Raw genomic sequence first — 18,277 nt, forward strand, 5'->3', positions numbered from 1 at the left:
GAGGAGGAGGAGGAGGAGGAGGAGGAGGAGGAGGAGGAGGACGATGACTGTGGGGTTTTGGAGCTCTCTCACCTTGGCTGTTTTCTTGCAGATGTTTCCTTACCCAAAGTAGATAAGAGCTACAGTGTTAGAAGGGAGTGGGGTTTGTGGAGAGAGAGAGAGACGAGGAGGAGGAGGAGGAAGACTGTGGGGGTCCTTGATGGTCTCTGAACTTGGCTGTTTTCTTGCAGACATTTCATTACCTAAAGTAGGTAAGAGCTACAGTGCTATAAAGGAATTAGGGGGGGAGGAGGAGGAGGAGGAGGAGGAGGAGGAGGAGGAGGAGGAGGAGGAGGAGGAGGAGGAGGAGGAGGAGGAGGAGGAGGAGGAGGAGAAGGACGACGACTATGGGGTTTTGGAGCTCTCTCACGTTGGCTGGTTTCTTGCAGACGTTTCCTTACCCAAAGTAGATACAAGCTACAGTGCTAGAAAGAAATGGGATTGGGTGGGGAGGATGAAGAGGAGGTGGTGGTGGAGAAGGAGGGGGGAGGGGGAGGACCACCACCACAGGGTCCTTGGTGCTCTCTCACCTTGGCTGTTTTCTTGCAGATGTTTCATCACCCAACTAGGTAACATCCTTCTGTGTATCTCATCTCTGTGAGCCGTAAACTTAAAACCCAACTTCTGGGCCTTCAGGTAAGGTGCCTGAAGGCTTGAAAACTAGCTGGCTATCGCCTGGTCGAAGCTCCCCACCCTCCCTGTTTGCCAACCCATTTGCTCTCCGTCCACTTACTTGGGGGTGTGAGACTCGTCCACCCGATTGCCCAGCTGGAACTCATGGGACTTGCTCCGATGCAAGACGGTGAAGCCCGGGAAGAGGTGGATCAGCTTCCGAGACGAAGGTGGCGGCGTGCCCGGCGGTTTCCCTTTGTTCCTCCTCCTGACCGGCGGTGTCCCTGGAGCTGTCATGGTGGTGATGATATTTGGGGTGCAGGGTGGGGTGTGGGCTGCATGCCGCTGGCGTGGGGAAGGGGGCAAGGAGCGGTGGCCGGATTCCAGTGGAGGGAAGAGTCCTGGAAAACCTTCCACAGTTAGCCTGTCCGTGTGCGTGTAGACAAGCTCGTGGGGCAATGCTTGGTGGCAGAAGTGTGGGATGCACTTGGACTTAGGCTTGGGACTCAGAGAGAGGTGAGTTCGGATCCACTGCATGGATTCAGAATGGCACATGGAGCTGTTTTCTTTGTCGGTCTCAGGCGCTGGCGGCCACTGGATGGTCCAATCTTGTTTGGAGAGACTACCTCCTATAGGGGGAAACGACAAAAAAAATGGAAGGAGAAATAGCAATCGTGGCTTACGGTTTGAAGCATGGCCCCACGCGCTCTGTCAGGACTGTTCTGACCTAGGCTTCCCCAAACCACAGCGCCTTGTCCCGACAAACCCCCCCTTTTTATTAATTGACTGTGAATTCTGCTCATTCACATCCAGCAAAGTCTTTTGAGGGAGGATTTAGTCACAGACCTGATCTGGCTTGGAGAGCTGCCTAGCCGAGATCTGCGGAACTTGGCAAGGAGCCTCGGAGAGTCACGAACCAATGAAGCAAACTAATTGTCTCCTGCAAACTCCACTCCCCTTTCGCTCCTCTTTTATTCCCTCTGGGAGGGGCCATTCATCGTCCCCCTGTGGCCTTACTCCTGTCGACCCCTGTTCTTTAGCTGTTCTCTTCCTTTGGCAACTCTGCGCTTGTGTACACTGGGAACAGGCTCCAGTTGTTCCTCTGCCTCACTGATGTCTGACTCCGGTCAGCTGATAACTGTTGGATGGCCCTGGCCCCCTCTCTGCCTCCGACACAGAGTCCTCATCAGAGCCTTCCCCAGACTCCAGGACTGGCCCATGTTCCTCCCCAACCCTCCTCACTGCCTGAATCTGCTGTCAGCTCTGCTGCCGCTGGCAGGCCACAACAGGAATGGATGCACATTACAATTTCAATCCACTTTAAACTGACCTCCTAGGCCAGGGGTGACAAACTCAAGGCCTATAGGCCAGATCCAGCCGCGGGGCTGTCCTGGAAAATGTAAGCGGACAGCCTGCATCACTTCAACCCAGTCTACCAGCATTGCTTCGGCCTGATCTACCCAATGTGAAGAACACTTAACAACCACGAAAAGGTCATAAGATCGGGTGTGACTTACGTACCATATTTTCAGAGTATAAGACGCACCTTTCTCCCCCTAAAGAAGGGTGAAAATTTGGGTGCGTCTTATACACTGAATGTAGCCCCACCCACCGACCGACCCCAACCTTTTGGCCTCTGCCTCCCAGCAATTTATCTCTTTGAAGCAACGGGGGCTTGCAGAGGCTTCAATAGACTATAGCAATCCCTGCAGCCTGAAACAGCTGATGATCGGGAGAAACTGAAAGTGAAACTCCCTGTTTGCTCCAGGTGGCAAATTGCTGGGAGGCAGATTTTTTTTCTTGTGCTAATCAGGCTGTTTGCTGCAAGGAGGTAAGTCAACACCTGTAAATGCCTATAGAATGTTCAAATTATTAGACTTATTTTTTAAAGACTACTTTATTATTATTCTAGACAACAAAGTGAAGAAGTTTTTAAAATAAATGCTTGATCTGAAGAGGCCCAGTGCTATTGTTTTAAAAAGTGCTATTCTTTTAAATAGCAGAGAATAACTATACTTCCAGAAAGCACATCAATTTTAACAGCATCTGTCCAAGTATAGTCTGAAATATAACACTGTGTATATTGTCTGTACTGTTGGTCGCAAGGAGGCAAATTGCTGGGAGGCAAAGGCAGATATTTTCCCCTCGTTTTCCTCCCCAAAATCTAGGTGCCTCTTATACTTCGGAGTGTCTTATACTCCGAAAAATACGGTAACCACTTCTCTTAGCAACAGAAATTCTGGTCCCCGTTGTGGTCCTGACTCAAGGACTGCCTGTATCTCCGTAGGTCTGCCTGTATGATCCAATCCTAGTACTAAAGAGGAACTTCTGCTTGGGCAGGGGGTTAGACTAGATGACCTACAAGATCCCTTCCAATTCTGCTAAACTGTTAACCTGATCTCAAAACTTCCTGACGGTGAGAAGAATTGGTCAGTGGAACTGCTTGCCTCCAGAAGTTGTGGCTGCTCCATCACTGGAGGTTTTAAAGAAGAGACCGGGCAGACGTTTGTCTGGGATGGTCAAGGGTCTCCTGCCTCAGCAGGGAGTTGGGCTAGAACAGGGGTCCCCAATCCTCAGCCCGTGAACTGGCACTGGGCCACGGCATGCCAAAAACTGGGTTGTGCAAACAAGCGAAGCCCCATCCACAGGATGCAGGCAGCACGTAAAACAACACCCTCTCTGCTCCACGGAAAAACCTCTGTCCACGGAACCGGTTGCTAATGCTCAAAAGGATGGGAGGGGCTCAACTAGAAGACCTTACAAGGTCCCTTCCAAAACTGTTCTATTCCCAATCTTGCATCCAAACAGAGATTAAATGCTAGGGAGATTGATGAAGAGGGGATTGTACAAGGGAAGGCAGTTCCCTTCCTTTGGCAACTCTGCCCTTGCTCACACTGGGAACAGGCTCCAGCTGTTCTTCTGCCCCACTGATGTCTGACTCTGAAGGCAGCTGATAACTGTCAGACAGCCTTGGCCCCCTCTCTGCCTCCGACACAGAGCCTTCCCCAGACTCCAGGACTGGCCGATCTTCCTCCCCAACCTCCTCACTGTTCAAATCTGCTGCTGGCTCGGGTCCACGGAAAAAACTCTGTCCACGGAACCGGTTGGTAGTGGTCAAAAGGATGGGAGGGGCTCAACTAGAAGACCTTACAAGTCTGTTCTATTCCCAATCATACATCCAAACAGAGATTAAATGCTAGGGAGATTGATGAAGAGGGGACTGTACAAGGGAAGGCAGATCATCTTCCCAGATGCCTTGATGGCCTCATTGCTAAGGCCAATGTAAGCACTAAGTATCTCACCTGTACGTATCTCACCCAATTTTAATTCTTGCAAGGGGAAACTTTTCCCTCTTTGACAACGTTTGATCTAGTTCCTCTAACAACCCATGCGTGTCTTGCAAAGGTAGTATATTTGCATTCTAAAAGGGAGAGTCTTCCAGCTCCTCCTTTTTATTTTATTTCACAGGAGCTATTAATTGATAGCCCTGTTATCAAGGCCTCCTTTTCAAGGGAATCAATTTATTTCTGGCTGTCAGGAAGAAGAAGGGAGAGGAAAAAGCACAGAGGCTGCAAGACAGAGGAGGAAGGAGTTGATTAAAAGAGGTTTTGTTTTTTTTAAAGGTGGCGACAAGGGAAGTGGAAGAAAGTGTCTTTGGTGGTAATAAAACTTGCTGATTTTTTTTTTAAAATACAAAAAAACAGGTTTGGGAATAAAAATAAAATAAAATAAACAGCAGTGCCATGATGGCAGGAATTTGGGGCCGGATCAAAACAATGAGGGGAAGGTGAGAACATAATCCAGCTTCAAAGCGCTCTCTCCCATAAAGGACTGAATGCCATTTAACGTTGACTAAGCAAGCGAGGTGATGCGTTTTACCTACATAAAAAGCTCCACGGGAAATTTGAAAAACTAAAACGGCCCATCGGGGTAGAAACATCCAAAAGAAAACTCATGGAGCATACAGGACTGGAACGATTGAAGATGAAATCATCAGGGATGGGATTCAGCCGGTTCGAACCAGTTTGGACGAAACGGATGCTAATTTTACATCTGGTTCGCTGAACTGGTAGTTGCAAGGACAGGCTGGCCCCGCCCCACCATGCCTCTGCCCTCCCAGGAGTCTCCACGCAGCCCGTTTTGGATGCCGGGGAAGTGCAGGGCCCATGTGGAGGCTCCGGGAGGATGAAAAACAGGGTTCCTAGAAGTTCCAGAAGTCCAGAAACGTGCCTCTGGAGGGCTTCTGGAGCTTGAGGGAGGCCATTTTTTGCCCTCCTGGAGGTTTGACAAAAGCCTCCAAAGCCTGGGGAGGGTGAAAATGACCCCCCCCATGGTTCAGGAGGCTGAGTAGCCACCACCATGCAGGGGTGAAATTCAGCAGGTTCTGGAGAACCGGTAGCGGAAATTTTGAGTAGTTCAGAGAACCAGCAAATACCACTTCTGGCTGGCCCCGGAGTGGGGAGGGAATGTGGATTTTGCAGTATCTTTCCCCTGCCATGCCCACCAAGCCACATCCATATAACCAGTATTTTTAAAAAAATGAATTTCACCACCACCACCATGGTCACAACCACCCAGCAACCGGGCAGAGAACTAACCCTAACCCTAACCCTAACCCTAAAATTTTGCAATCCCACCCCTGGCCATAATTCTCTTATGACCACAGTTGTTGGGTTCATCCAAACATTTCAGCCACAAGCCAACCATTTAACTAGCCATAAAAGATGGATCCAATGTCCTAGACCAAGGGTCTCCAAACATGGCAACTTTAAGATTTGTGGACTTCAGCTCCCAGAATTCCCCAGCCAGCATTCAGGGTATTGAAAGTCCACAAGTCTTAAAGTTGTCAATTTGGGAAAACCCTATCCTGAACAAAACAAAATGAGGAAGGTGTAGTGGGGTGTTGTAAAGAAGGAAGAGCCAACACATCACAGGTTATCTCGGGAGAAGGGAGGTGTGGGAAGCATTTTTCAGACATTAGATGGTGAAATACATTCAGTCTTATGTGATTTTGTTAATGCAGCCTTATTTATTAGATAGAGTTTTAGTGCTCATGGTTATGGGTTATTTTTGTCTGAATGATCTGGAAGTCTGAAAGTTTTTCTTTTCTTTTATTCTCCAGAAAACTAGAGAAGTCCTTTCTGAGATGTACACCTCACCTGATGTACCTCACCTGAGACGATCCCACACCTGGAGTGCAACTGTCTAAAAATGGCACAAAACTCAGAAGATGCCCAGTTCTCAATTGAGATTCTGCTAGAATTTAGTCAACTGTTTTCTGGGATCTGTCCAAGGTCCTGAAGAAACAATTCTGACCACAGTTCCTAGTATCTGACCCAAGTTTTGCAACCTTAGGCTTCACTGGACCAACTGATCCCAGAATTATGCTAAGGTAAAGGTAAAGGTTCCCCTTGCATATATGTGCTAGTGATTCCCGACTCTAGGGGGCGGTGCTTATCTCTGTTTCAAAGCTAAAGAGCCAGCACTCTCCAAAGATTGTGGAATAAGAGATTGTTATGCCCTTTCTACAAACACCTGAGTAACCCAACCAATCACAGGATCTCCCCCACCTTGCAAAAAATGAGACCACTGCACTGCAACAACTTCTGGTCAATCATTACAAGGGGAAAATGTGCAGTTATGGCTCAGCCACTTACAATTATCCAGCCATCAGGGAGGGGGGGAGAGAGTAATTACTGTTGCTAATTAATGATGATTGATGGATACTAAAGATAGGAGTGGAATGACTGGAAGGAGAGAGGGAGAAAGCCTAAAGGACATGGTACAAGGAGGTTGTAGCTCCTCTACAACCAGGCTTCAGGCATGTTCTCGCCATTATCAATGTACATTTCCTTGCCATTTATTCTTGATGTCTGTGTCACAGCTTGATTTGGGTTGTAAAAATAGGCGTGTTCCACCTAAAAATACCTTGTGAATTCATACAAAGGCATCCATGATGCTTTTTTTTTGTAAAAAGGTATTTTTATTTTCCCTTTCAAATTCACTCTTAAATATATATGTATATTCTTATAATTGCTATTTAACATTTGTCAATTCATATCATTTTTCCACCTGTATATTTACATTTTCATATTTTCTTAATTCCCCTCCCCCTAATTTAATCATATGTTGTCTGAGATATTTATTTCATGTTTTGTTCCTTTTTCTTTCTATTGATATCTTTTTTCAAGCCAATCGGCCCATTGTCCTGTAGTACACGATTCCTCTTTGTCCTTTATTCTCTGTGTCAACCTGTTCGTTTCTGCACAGTCTAACATCTTCTTTATTTCCTCCCCTTCCGATTGGATTTTGCCTGCTTTCCAATTTTGTGCAAATACAATTCTAGCTGCTGTTATTATCTGTACAATCAAATATGAATCTTCTTTACTATATTTCTCTGGTAGGGTCCCCAATAAGAATACCTCTGGCTTAAACTCCACAGGCTGATGTGATGATTTTCTCTAACCATGTTTGTATTTTAACCCATGATGCTTTTTAAGAAGGCTAGGAGAGATGGAGTCGTTCAATGCAGTTGGTTGTGGCTCCCCTTCAGAAAGGACTTTAAACCCACTTCTCAGATGCTTTCTCTGGGCAATCTTTCTAAGAATAAAAAAAAAACCTCACTCAATGGACTCACTTTCACTTCCTTCCTTCCGGAGCCATCTCCGACTTCATCAGCCTGGAGACTGCCTGTTTGCCGCCGGCTTGAAGTGCTTCCCTTGGGTCAATCAAGGACTTTGCGATGTCCCTGAGACCAGCAAGGCTTTGGCTTCCTGTACACTGTCGCTACGGGATGGTTTAGGTCCTGCTGGACCATCCAGTGGCAAAAGTGTCAACGGCAGTCTCGGACTATCGAGACCGCACGATGTGTTGTCGCGATGTTGGCTCCTCCTCTCTCTTCTCAGATGCTTTCTCATGACACCTAGAAAATGCCAAGACAAGCTGCTAAAATTGTAACAGGAAGAAGGATGCAGGATGGATCCTCCTTTCATCCTACCAGAGGGGCTGCCAGAAAGAAGAGGGAGGATGTCAACCTATTCTCCAAAGCACCAGAAGGCGGGACAAGGAACAAGCATCCAGATTTTCCTCACCCCAGTGAAAGTTCAAGTCCCTGCCCAGCACCCACATGGCCATCCCATGGCCCAATAAGGCACCATCCAAAACTGGAGATGCCTCCCAGTCACACCACTCCAGGTGAAGGGCAAGGTGTCCTTGACTCTCTGAGAAAGGAATGTGATTTTGACTATATCTCTCCCATGCTCCGTACAATCCCCCCTCCCATCTTCCCACAGTAGAAGATGTGGCAGGCCTGAAGGCCCAATGCAAAAGGTGACATTAACACCTTTCAGAGATCCGTTTAAGAACGGTGGTAAGGAAAACCATGAAAGGGAGTCAACCTCACCGCTGTCTCGCTTAGCCCCAAGAAATGTCAGGCTCAATTCTGGTCGTAAGTCAAGCGCCACCTGTATTACACCCACCCACGCGCAGGCTACTCTACTAAAAGCACCAGTTTGGGGGCAAGGCTGCACAGCTCTTACATGTGGGAAAATAATCCATGGCTGATTTTTTTAAAAAAAGAAAAGAAAGAAAGCTTTCTGTGAGCTCTCCTCCTCCACAACTCACCCCAAGTTACTAGGCAACCTACAATTTTATGCAAAAGACAAAAAAAAGGCCACGAAGCCCAGCTAGGTTTTATATTTTGAGGGGGGGTTGTTTTGTGGAGGGGGGAGGAGAAGAGGGGTCTTTGGGGCCAGATTTGACAAGGAAAGGAAACTAATAGCAAGAGTAAGAGCACTTGGGCTTATGCACTGCTTCATAGTGCTTCTCGGCCCTCTCTGAGCAGTTTTCAGAGTCAGCCTCTGGCCCCCAATAATTTGGGCCCTCGTTTTACTGAAGGAGGATGGATGGCTGAGTCAATCTTGAGCCAGTAAGGACTGAACTCCTGGCAGTGGGCAGAGTTTGCCTGCAATGCTGCATTCTAACCACTGCGCCACCATGGCAATAGAAATAATAGGGATAGGAATAGAAATTAGGATAGGGTAGGATAGGATAGGACAGGACAGAACAGAACAGAATACAGAGAGGAGAATAGGAATAGGAATAGGAATAGGGATAGGATAGGATAGGATAGGATAGGATAGGATAGGATAGGATAGGATAGGATAAGATAGAATAGAATACAGAGAAGAGAACAGAATAGAATAAAACATAACAGAATAGGGTAGGATAGAGCAGAACTGAACAGAACAGAATAGAATACAGAGAAGAGAAGAGAACAGAACAGAATAGAATAAAACAAAACAAACCAGAACAGAATACAGAGGATAGGATAGGATAGGACAGGACAGGACAGGACAGAACAGAACAGAACAGAATAGGACTTATATACCACTTCATAGTAGTTTACAGCCCTCTCTAAGTGGTTTACAGAGTCAGCCTCTTGCCCCCAACAATTTGGGTCCTCATTTTATCAACCGTAGAAGGATGGAAGGGCGAGTTAACCTTGAGCCAGTGAGAATTGAACTCCTGGCAGTTCGCAGAGTTTGCCTGCAATACTGCCTTCTAACCGCTGCACCACCACAGCTCTTGAATGTAGATTAAAAACCCTTCAAAACCCAAAATAAGATCTCGAACCTCATCGTCTAATTCAGTGTGTGGGGGGGGTGAGTCGCCAGCTGACTTCTCCATCCCAGAAGGACTTTTCCCATCGTTGGTCATTTGCGCAGTCATAAAAGTAACCCAATTAAGCGCTGAACAGCTGAAGACTCCCCCTTGAACCCTCCAGTATGGTCTGTTTGTGTCTGGCTTCACATTGCTCAGATGATGAGAGATCCCTCTAAGAGGCAAACAGCCTCCAGTCCTTGGATGGACAGGTGGCCCGACACCAGATTTTTTGCATGTCCATAAAATTAAATGACTCAACGGCACGAGTCATTAATCGGGCGGCAGGCAGAAAGAAGGACAGAAGAAAGAGTCGGCAGGGGCCCTTGAGAATGGGTTGATCTCCATTGTGGCACCGGAATGATGTCTGGGCTCTCAGTCCAGAATAAATCTACCATATTTGAAGGAGGATTTGTGTATTGCATATGCCTATTATTTATGCATTTATGCGATACTAGCTGATAATCTGGCATTACCCGGGTATTTATAGACGTCAAAGCATTTGTCTGACAGGGAGCCATTGAGAGGAGTCCTTCTTCCCTCTACTCCCATGCCCATCATCCCTGCCCTCTCCCTTCCCGCTCCTATGTGCTCCTCTTTGCCATCCTGTCTACGATCCTGGCACTTTGCTCCGAATCCATCAAGTGCTTCCCCATTGGTCCACTGGAGGGAAGACATCATGGCTGGCTTTCCAGAGGGAGCCGCGAAGGGACTGACATCACAGTTGCCAGTCTAGGATGCCACACTCACTCTCCTTAACAGCCCAGGCTCTTCCTTCCCCCTCCCATGACATCACAAACAATGGCAACTCTAGGACAGCACACTCGCTCTCCTTAACGGCCCAGGCGTTCCAGAGTTATGGTGGAACACACACACAGACACACAGACACACAGACACACAGACACACAGACACACAGACACACAGACACACACACCAGTGATATCTCCCCCCCTCCAGTATTTGTTTCCTGAGAGTAAGTCATCTGTGTACCAAGTGTGGTTGAAATTGCTCAAGGCGTTCCAGAGTTATGCATAGATAGTCTTTTTTATATAGAAAAAAAAGAAGATAGAAGAAGAAAGAGAAGATAGATTGGGAGGGTGGATTTTGCCTGATGCCTCAACTACCGCACTAAACTAGCTATCTCAAGGAGGCTTTGCTGTTCAATTTCTTTTTTTAATCCCCCTCGGACAATATCTTTTAAGGAAGTTTGGACTTAAGAGATAGCGACCAGGCCCACCCAACTCATCAAGAGACACAGATTATGATGACTAAGCTCCGAGAGGCTTACAACCTCCACAATACAGGTAACACCCTCGCTGGACCAACCTGGCATTCCGGGCTGCCTACAGAGGAAGAAAAAAAATAAGAAAAATCTAACAAACTTATAAAGGCCAGTTCTATGTAACGATTAAGGTGCCAAGTTAGAAACCAGGCAGCAGTGAGTTCTAGTCCCTTCTTGCACACAAAGCCAGCAAGGGACCGTGGACCAGTTACTCATTCTCATTCCTAGAAAAAGTAGCAGCGGTGAACCATTTTCATAAACCCTATCAAGAAAAAGAAGGACAAGGGGTGGACATGATCGCAGTATTCTAATATCTCAGGGGCTGCTAGAAAGACGAGGGGGTCAAGCTATTCTCCAAAGGGCCTGAGGGCAGGGCAAGAAGCAATGGGTGGGAACTAATCAAGGAGAGAAGCAACCTAGAACTAAGGAGAGATTTCCTAACAGCGAGAACAATGAAGCAATGGAATGGCTTGTCTTCAGAGGTTGTGGGTGCTCCATCACTGGAGGCTTTGAAGAAGAGATTGGACAGCCACTTGACTGGAATGGTATAGGGTCTCCTGCGTGGGCAGAGGGTTGGACTAGAAGACCTCCAAGGTTCCTTCCAACTCTGTAAATCTGTTAAAACTGCAAGGGCCTTGACTGGGTCCAGAGTCAAGACTTGTATTTAAAGATCTAAAGGTAGTAAGACAATGAGGGTAGGAAGATACACAAGGCCAGTGGCGGGATTCAGCCAGTTTGCACCTATTTGGGAGAACCAGTTGTTGGACGAAATCTCCTTTTGTTTTTCCCCACTTTACAGGGCTAATCCTGTAAGGAAGGCAGGAAGGAAGGAAACATTCTAGTGTTGTTTCTAGCCTAATCTTTGTTGCCCTGCTTACAGAAACTGCCTCTCCGGTTAACCCTCATTACACTGGAACAGCTCAGGCGAAGCACCCATTGATGTGAGTGACGTTGAACTGGCCACGCCCACACGGTCACATGACCACTGAGCCACGCCTACCCAGCTGGTCATTAGGAGAACTGGTTGTTCAATTATTTTTAACCCCATCACTGCCCAAGGCACCCCATTCCACCTTCCCATTCTTGACAAGGAACTGGCCTGGAGATTCCATTACAGGTAGTCTTCAACTTACGACCACAACTGAGCCCGGAATTTATGTCGCTAAGTGAAAAAATGTGTTCGGTGAGTTTTGCCCTCCCTTTTACGACTCTTCTTGCCACAGTCGTTAAGTGAATCACTGCAGTGGTGAAATCAGTAACCTGGTCATTAAGTGAATCTGGTTTCCTGCCCCCCCCCATTGACTTGGCTCGCCCACCGTCGCAAAGGTGAGTTGGTTTCCAAGCCATCCAAATGTAAATCACGTAAAGCCAGGGCGATTTGCAATGGTCGTAAGTGTGAAAAGGGGACACAGGGGGTCCCCGTTTTTAGTGCTGTGGAAACTTGGAACGGGCCACCGAATGAACGGTCGTAAAGTCGAGGACGAGCTGTGCAACCCCATAACAAACCAGCTGCAACACACACACACACACACACACACACACACACACACAGAGCGATCAAGATAAACCTTTCGCCTGTCTCCACCGCAATCTCATTCCCTGCTTACCGGCGCTGATCTGGGTACATCCTAACGAAGAGGCATTAGCCGTTTCATAAAAATGACAAATGGGATCCCATCTCTTCCACCCACCCCCACCCACCCTCTTCATCTGGAGATATAATGGATTTCTGCATTCTTTCTCCCCCCCCCAACATCCTTCTTCCCTTCCCCCACCCCCCACCCCCAAACCCGGCATTTTCAGGATATATTTCTGACAATCACATTCATGCGCTAAAATTGATTAATCGGCCCGGCGCTCCCATTGCAATATGCTTCTCTCGTGCTTAATATCCCGCGTTTTAAGTAATGTTTTGAGGGGGGGTGCTGAGATCACGAAGCCTCCTCCCCCCCCCAATGAAGCCCCCTACAGCCCAAATGTGGGTCAGGGAGAAAGAAAAACTGGAGGGGGGTCCCCCCTCCCTCCCGTGTCAAAGTGATGGATTGAGGGGTGATATGAAAAGGAGAGGAGACGTCTTCCTTTCCGCCATTAATAATTCCCGTCTCCACCAGCCAAGGGTGGAGAGCCCAACCCCCCCCCCCTTGGGCAAAATCGCAGGAACGAAGGCTTGGGACGGGGTGGGGGCTGAATGAATCTCTGGGGGGGGAAGGGTGGAGGGATGGGGAATGCGGATATGTATGTATGCAGTTCTCCACTGACAGACGTGCTCTGTTCCCCAGCTCCCGACATCCGTCACTGGGACAGGCGTGGAAAGCTCATCTGCCAAGCAGCCATCCGGAGGAACAGAGAGCGTGGCGACACAGGTGCCCTTTTCCTTCATGGCAAAGAACCCGTAAAGCTTGCAAATATGGCGTGAAGTCCATGCAGCCTCCTGTTCCTCCACTTGTTAAGTGCTCTGATATCCATCTTCTGTCCGACTTGTCCATCTTCACGGGCAGGTTTATTTAATTAGCCCAAGAGAAAGGGCCTGGGCAACTGTGAGCTTTCCTTTCCTCTTTCTTTTTTTCCTTTCCTTTCTTTTCCTTTTTCCTTTCCTTTCCTCTTTCCTTTTTCCTTTTTCCCTTTCCCTTTCTTTTTCCTTTCCTTTCCCTTCCTTTTTTCTTTCCTTTCCCTTCCTTTTCCCTTTCCTTTCCCTTCCTTTTTCCTTTCCTTTCATTTTTTCCTTTCCTTTTTCCTTTCCTTTCTTCTTTCCCTTTCTTTCTCTTCTCCCCTCTCCTCCATCTCCTTTCCTTACATTCTCCCCTCTCCCCTCTCCTTTCTCCTTCCCTCCTTCCTTCCTTTCCCAGATAGATAGATAGATAGATAGCCCAAGAGAAAGGGCCTGGGCAACTGTTAGCTTTCCTTTCCTCTTTCTTTTTTCCTTTCCTTTCTTTTCCTTTTTCCTTTCCTTTCCTTTTTCCTTTTTCCCTTGCCCTTCCTTTTTCCCTTTTCCTTTCTTTTTTCCTTTCTGTTTTTCTTTCCTTTCCTTTTTTCCTTTCCTTTTTCCTTTCCTTTCTTCTTTCCCTTTCTTTCTCTTCTCCCCTCTCCTCCATCTCCTTTCCTTACATTCTCCCCTCTCCCCTCTCCTTTCTCCTTCCCTCCTTCCTTCCTTTCCCAGATAGATAGATAGATAGCCCAAGAGAAAGGGCCTGGGCAACTGTGAGCTTTCCTTTCCTCTTTCTTTTTTTCCTTTCCTTTCTTTTCCTTTTTCCTTTCCTTTCCTCTTTCCTTTTTCCTTTTTCCCTTTCCCTTTCTTTTTCCTTTCCTTTCCCTTCCTTTTTTCTTTCCTTTCCCTTCCTTTTCCCTTTCCTTTCCCTTCCTTTTTCCTTTCCTTTCATTTTTTCCTTTCCTTTTTCCTTTCCTTTCTTCTTTCCCTTTCTTTCTCTTCTCCCCTCTCCTCCATCTCCTTTCCTTACATTCTCCCCTCTCCCCTCTCCTTTCTCCTTCCCTCCTTCCTTCCTTTCCCAGATAGATAGATAGATAGCCCAAGAGAAAGGGCCTGGGCAACTGTTAGCTTTCCTTTCCTCTTTCTTTTTTCCTTTCCTTTCTTTTCCTTTTTCCTTTCCTTTCCTTTTTCCTTTTTCCCTTGCCCTTCCTTTTTCCCTTTTCCTTTCCTTTTTCCTTTCCATTTTTCTTTCCTTTCCTTTTTTCCTTTCCTTTTTCCTGTCCTTTCTTCTTTCCCTTTCTTTCTCTTCTCCCCTCTCCTCCATCTCCTTTCCTTACATTCTCCCCTCCCCTTTCTCCTTCCTTCCTTCCTTTCCCAGATAGATAAATAGATGGATGGATGGATGGATGGATGGATGGATGGATGGATGGATACATACATACATACATACATACATACATACATACATACATACATACATACATTTCGTGTCTTAATCATGGACACAGAAATACTGAAGAGGGCATGCCTATTCTACTAAACCAAATGACAACAGTTGTGGGGAAAGGCAACAAATCCTGGCTGGCATACTTTAAAAAGTGCTGCAGCTGCTCTGAAAACAAAAGAAGGGAGATTGAATCACCTTTTCCTTCCTTCCTTCCTTCCTTCCTTCCTTCCTTCCTTCCTTCCTTCCTTCCTTCCTACCTACCTACCTACCTACCTATCTTTCTTCCACTCAAACCCAGCCTTGGGAAAATCGCGTTTGCATTTCCAAAAAGGGCCGTGCAGTTCTCTGTTAGAGAGATCTCACATCATTTCCTTACTCTTCCTTTGCCGTTTTTATAGCCAAATTCCCAACCCAACAAAAGAACCCAAGGCTGCACTTGCTGATTTTTAAACAGCTCCTTAAGGTAAGCCTTAAGGCTTACGCAGAGACTTAAATTAAGTTCTCAGTTCATTAGAAGCTCCGGTAGGTTAATCTCAGTTTGTTAAATAAACCACAAACTGCACTGGGTTCACATATGAACTGAAGTAATAAACCATGACTTGCAATCCCTGCTAGATTCACATATTACATTAATCCCAAACCAAACCACCATTTCACTGAGAAAGGGACCTGAACTGAACTTCTGACAGCCCAAAGGTGATGGCTTAAGCGAATAATAGAGTTGGAAGGGGCCTTGGTGGTCTTCTAGTCCAACCCCCTGCCTAGGCAGGAAACCCTACACCACTTCAGACAAATGGCTGTCCAGTCTCTTCTTGAAAGCCTACAGTGATGGAGCACCCACATCTGGAGGCAAGTTGTTCCGCTGATTAATTGTTCTCACTGTCTGGAAATTCCTCCTCAGTTCTAAGTTAATTCTCTCTTTGATTAGTTTCTACCCATTGCTTCCTGTTCTGCCCTCTAGTTCTTTAGAGAATAAGTTGACCCCCTCTTCTTTGTGGCAGCCCTTTAGATATTGGAAATCTGCTATCATGTCACACACACCCCCAAGGCCGTGATGGCAAACCTATGGCGCGCATGGCAGAGGTGGCATGCAGAGCCCTCTCTGTGGGCATGCATGTCATTGCCAGCTGCTCTTCTGGTTTCTGGTACATGCATGCATGCCAGCCAGTTGATCTCTGTGCGTGCCAGAGGCCGGAAACCTGAAGACCAGATGGGGGGCACGCACATGCGCACCAGCCAGCTGTCTTCAGGTTTCTGGCATGCACAGCTGGTCTTTCTGGGTCTCCGGCACACACACATTCTGGTTTGAGCACTCGGTCCTGAAAAAGTTTGCCATCACTGCCCTAAGCCTTTTCTTCATTAGACTAGACAAATCTCCGTTTCAAAGCCGAAGAGCCAGCGCTGCCCAAAGACGTCTCCGTGGTCATGTGGCCGGTATGACTCAACGGCAAAGGCGCACGGAACGCTGTTCCCTTCCCACCAAATGTGGCTCCTATTTTTCTACTTGCATTTTTTACCTGCTTTCCAACTGCTAGGTTGGCAGAAGCTGGGACAAGTCACGGGAGCTCACTCCATTACGCAGCGCCAGGGATTCGAACCACTGAACTGCCGACCTTTCTGATGGACAAGCTCAGCGTCTTAGCCACTGAACCACCGCATCCCTCTTCATTAAACTAGACATATACATTTTCTGCAACTGTTCTTCCTATGTTTTAGCCTCCAGCCCCCTAATCATCTTTGTTGCTCTTTTCTGCATTCTCAACTTTTTTTTTTATGAGATGACCTAACACAGGAGTAGGGAAACTGTGCTCTTCTCGGCTTCATACCCAGGGAGCAAGATGGGCGCTGTAGTCCAAACACCAGGAAGGAAACGAATCACTTCCCTGCCATATTGAGAGGCAGAAATATCAGATATTTTAGCTTCTTTCTCCCTGCGAGATTGAAGGAAGCCTACAAACAGGCTAACGTTCCCCTCCCTGCCTCCCGCCAGCACATGATTCCCATGGAGATATGTCCTAGGAAATTGAACGGCCCTAATTAATGACTCATTAACTGATACTGACATTGCCCCTTATCCTAATTTATTAATATCCGTCTTGACTCTTCCATCTATTGCAACTTAAAAAAAGAAGACGACGACGATGCAAAGTGTTTTAAAGAGAAAGCAGCCGCATTTCAGGATTGCATTGGAGGAAGCCTCCATGTCTGGGGATATTAAATTTCGGGCAAATCTCCTTATCTCTGGATCTGTGTGGAGATGGGAAAATGTGGGGGGGGGAGTTGGCTTTACGCTCAAGAGCCACTGTCTCAATCATTAGAAATTGCTGTTAAAAACTGACACACAAACACACACATGCGGCAAAGTTATACCTGAGAAAAATCGGCATCTACCATCTACAGCAGGGGTCGGCAACCTTAAACACTCAAAGAGCCACAAAAGTCCTAACTGGAAGCCCCCCGTCGAATTCTGAAGCCAACCGGAAGTTCGTTTCCCCCACCATAGATTCTCTTCCTAGCACGGCATCCTTTTTCCTCTACCTGTCCTGACCGAAAGCCCTATCAACTGTGGAGCCGATCAGCAACAGGGAGCTGCAATAGGGGGGTGAAAGAGCCACATGTGGCTCCAGAGCCACAGATTGCTGATTCCTGATCTATAGAGCTTTGGTGGCAAGTCCACTTTCGTGGGCTCGGGTTTTTCCTCCAATGCCGTGTCTTTGAAAGAAAAGCAGGCTAGGATACACTCATTCACACTCACCTACTGTGTTCTCACAATAAGCTAAGCTAGGATTTGCTAAGCCACACTTAGCCCCATAAACCAAACTCCACCGTTTAAGCAAACTGATTGCTTTAACCAGTGAAACCAAACAGTTCTGAGAGGAAGTGGACGCACACAGAGAGATTGAGAATGAAACGCTGGCAGAAAGTCAAAGAAGGACCCTAACTCAACCACAAGGCATCGGCTTTCCCTGCAGAGAAGCCCCGGGTTCGATTCCTGTGACCTCTCTTTAAAAGGGATCCGCAGCCATTTGAAAATAAACCTAATCCCTGGAGTGTTATATTGAGGAAAAACAACAACAACCATTAATCAGAGTAAGATAAGATAACCTTTAGCGTCATTTTTTTTTAACTGTGGGTATACTGGCACACATTAAAAATGAAATTCTGTTGCTTGCTCTCAAAACAATACACATCCATAATGCACATATAGACATGCTATATACATACATATGTATAAACCTATATACCCTTACGTATAAATATTAATCACCATCCATCTTGAATACATAGCAGAAAGAGGAGGAGGAGGAAGCTCCTTAGCTGATTGGACAGGAAGAGAACATGGAAGAAGGAATCATAAGGCTGGAAGGGACCTTGGAGGTCTTCTAGTCTAACCCCCTGCCCAAGGCACAAGACTCTATTCCATCTTGGACAAATGGCTGCCCATTCTCTTCTTGAAAACCTCCAGTGTTGGAGCATTTACAACTTCTGGAGGCAAGCTGTTCCACTGGTTAATTTTTTTCCCTGTCCAAGAATCTCTCCTTGCTTTTAGGTTAGATCTCTCTTTAACAAGTTTCCACCCATTACTTCTTGCCGGTGCTTTGGAGAATAAGCCAAGCGACTCTTCTCTGAGAGAGCGCCCCAAGTACTGGAAGAAAGTGATCACGTCCCCTCTAATCCTTCTCTTCGTTTAAGACAGGCTTAATTTGTCAGTGTATCATTACAGTTCATGACTTGGCAGAGACATAGTAACAAGGTCAGCCAATGAACAGGTATAGCAACTAAGTCAGCCAATGAGGGTTGTTTGGAAA

General features: G+C 46.8%; 1 protein-coding gene across 3 annotated transcripts in view; it reads right to left on the reverse strand.

The window, feature by feature from the left end:
* The window catches only part of KSR2 (kinase suppressor of ras 2), a 202,982-nt gene that overhangs the window by 144,925 nt on the left and 39,780 nt on the right, over window positions 1-18,277 (reverse strand). For all 3 annotated transcript variants that reach the window (XM_087705677.1, XM_087705678.1, XM_087705679.1), the window contains exon 4: window positions 773-1,280. In XM_087705677.1, the coding sequence (XP_087561803.1) occupies window positions 773-1,280 (508 nt within the window). The remainder of the gene's footprint in view (window positions 1-772; window positions 1,281-18,277) is intronic.

Source organism: Thamnophis sirtalis, unplaced genomic scaffold, assembly GCF_051295495.1.
Source record: "Thamnophis sirtalis isolate CommonGarterSnake01/CBP01778 unplaced genomic scaffold, rThaSir2_p1.2 scaffold_2, whole genome shotgun sequence".
Lineage (NCBI taxonomy): Eukaryota > Metazoa > Chordata > Lepidosauria > Squamata > Natricidae > Thamnophis > Thamnophis sirtalis.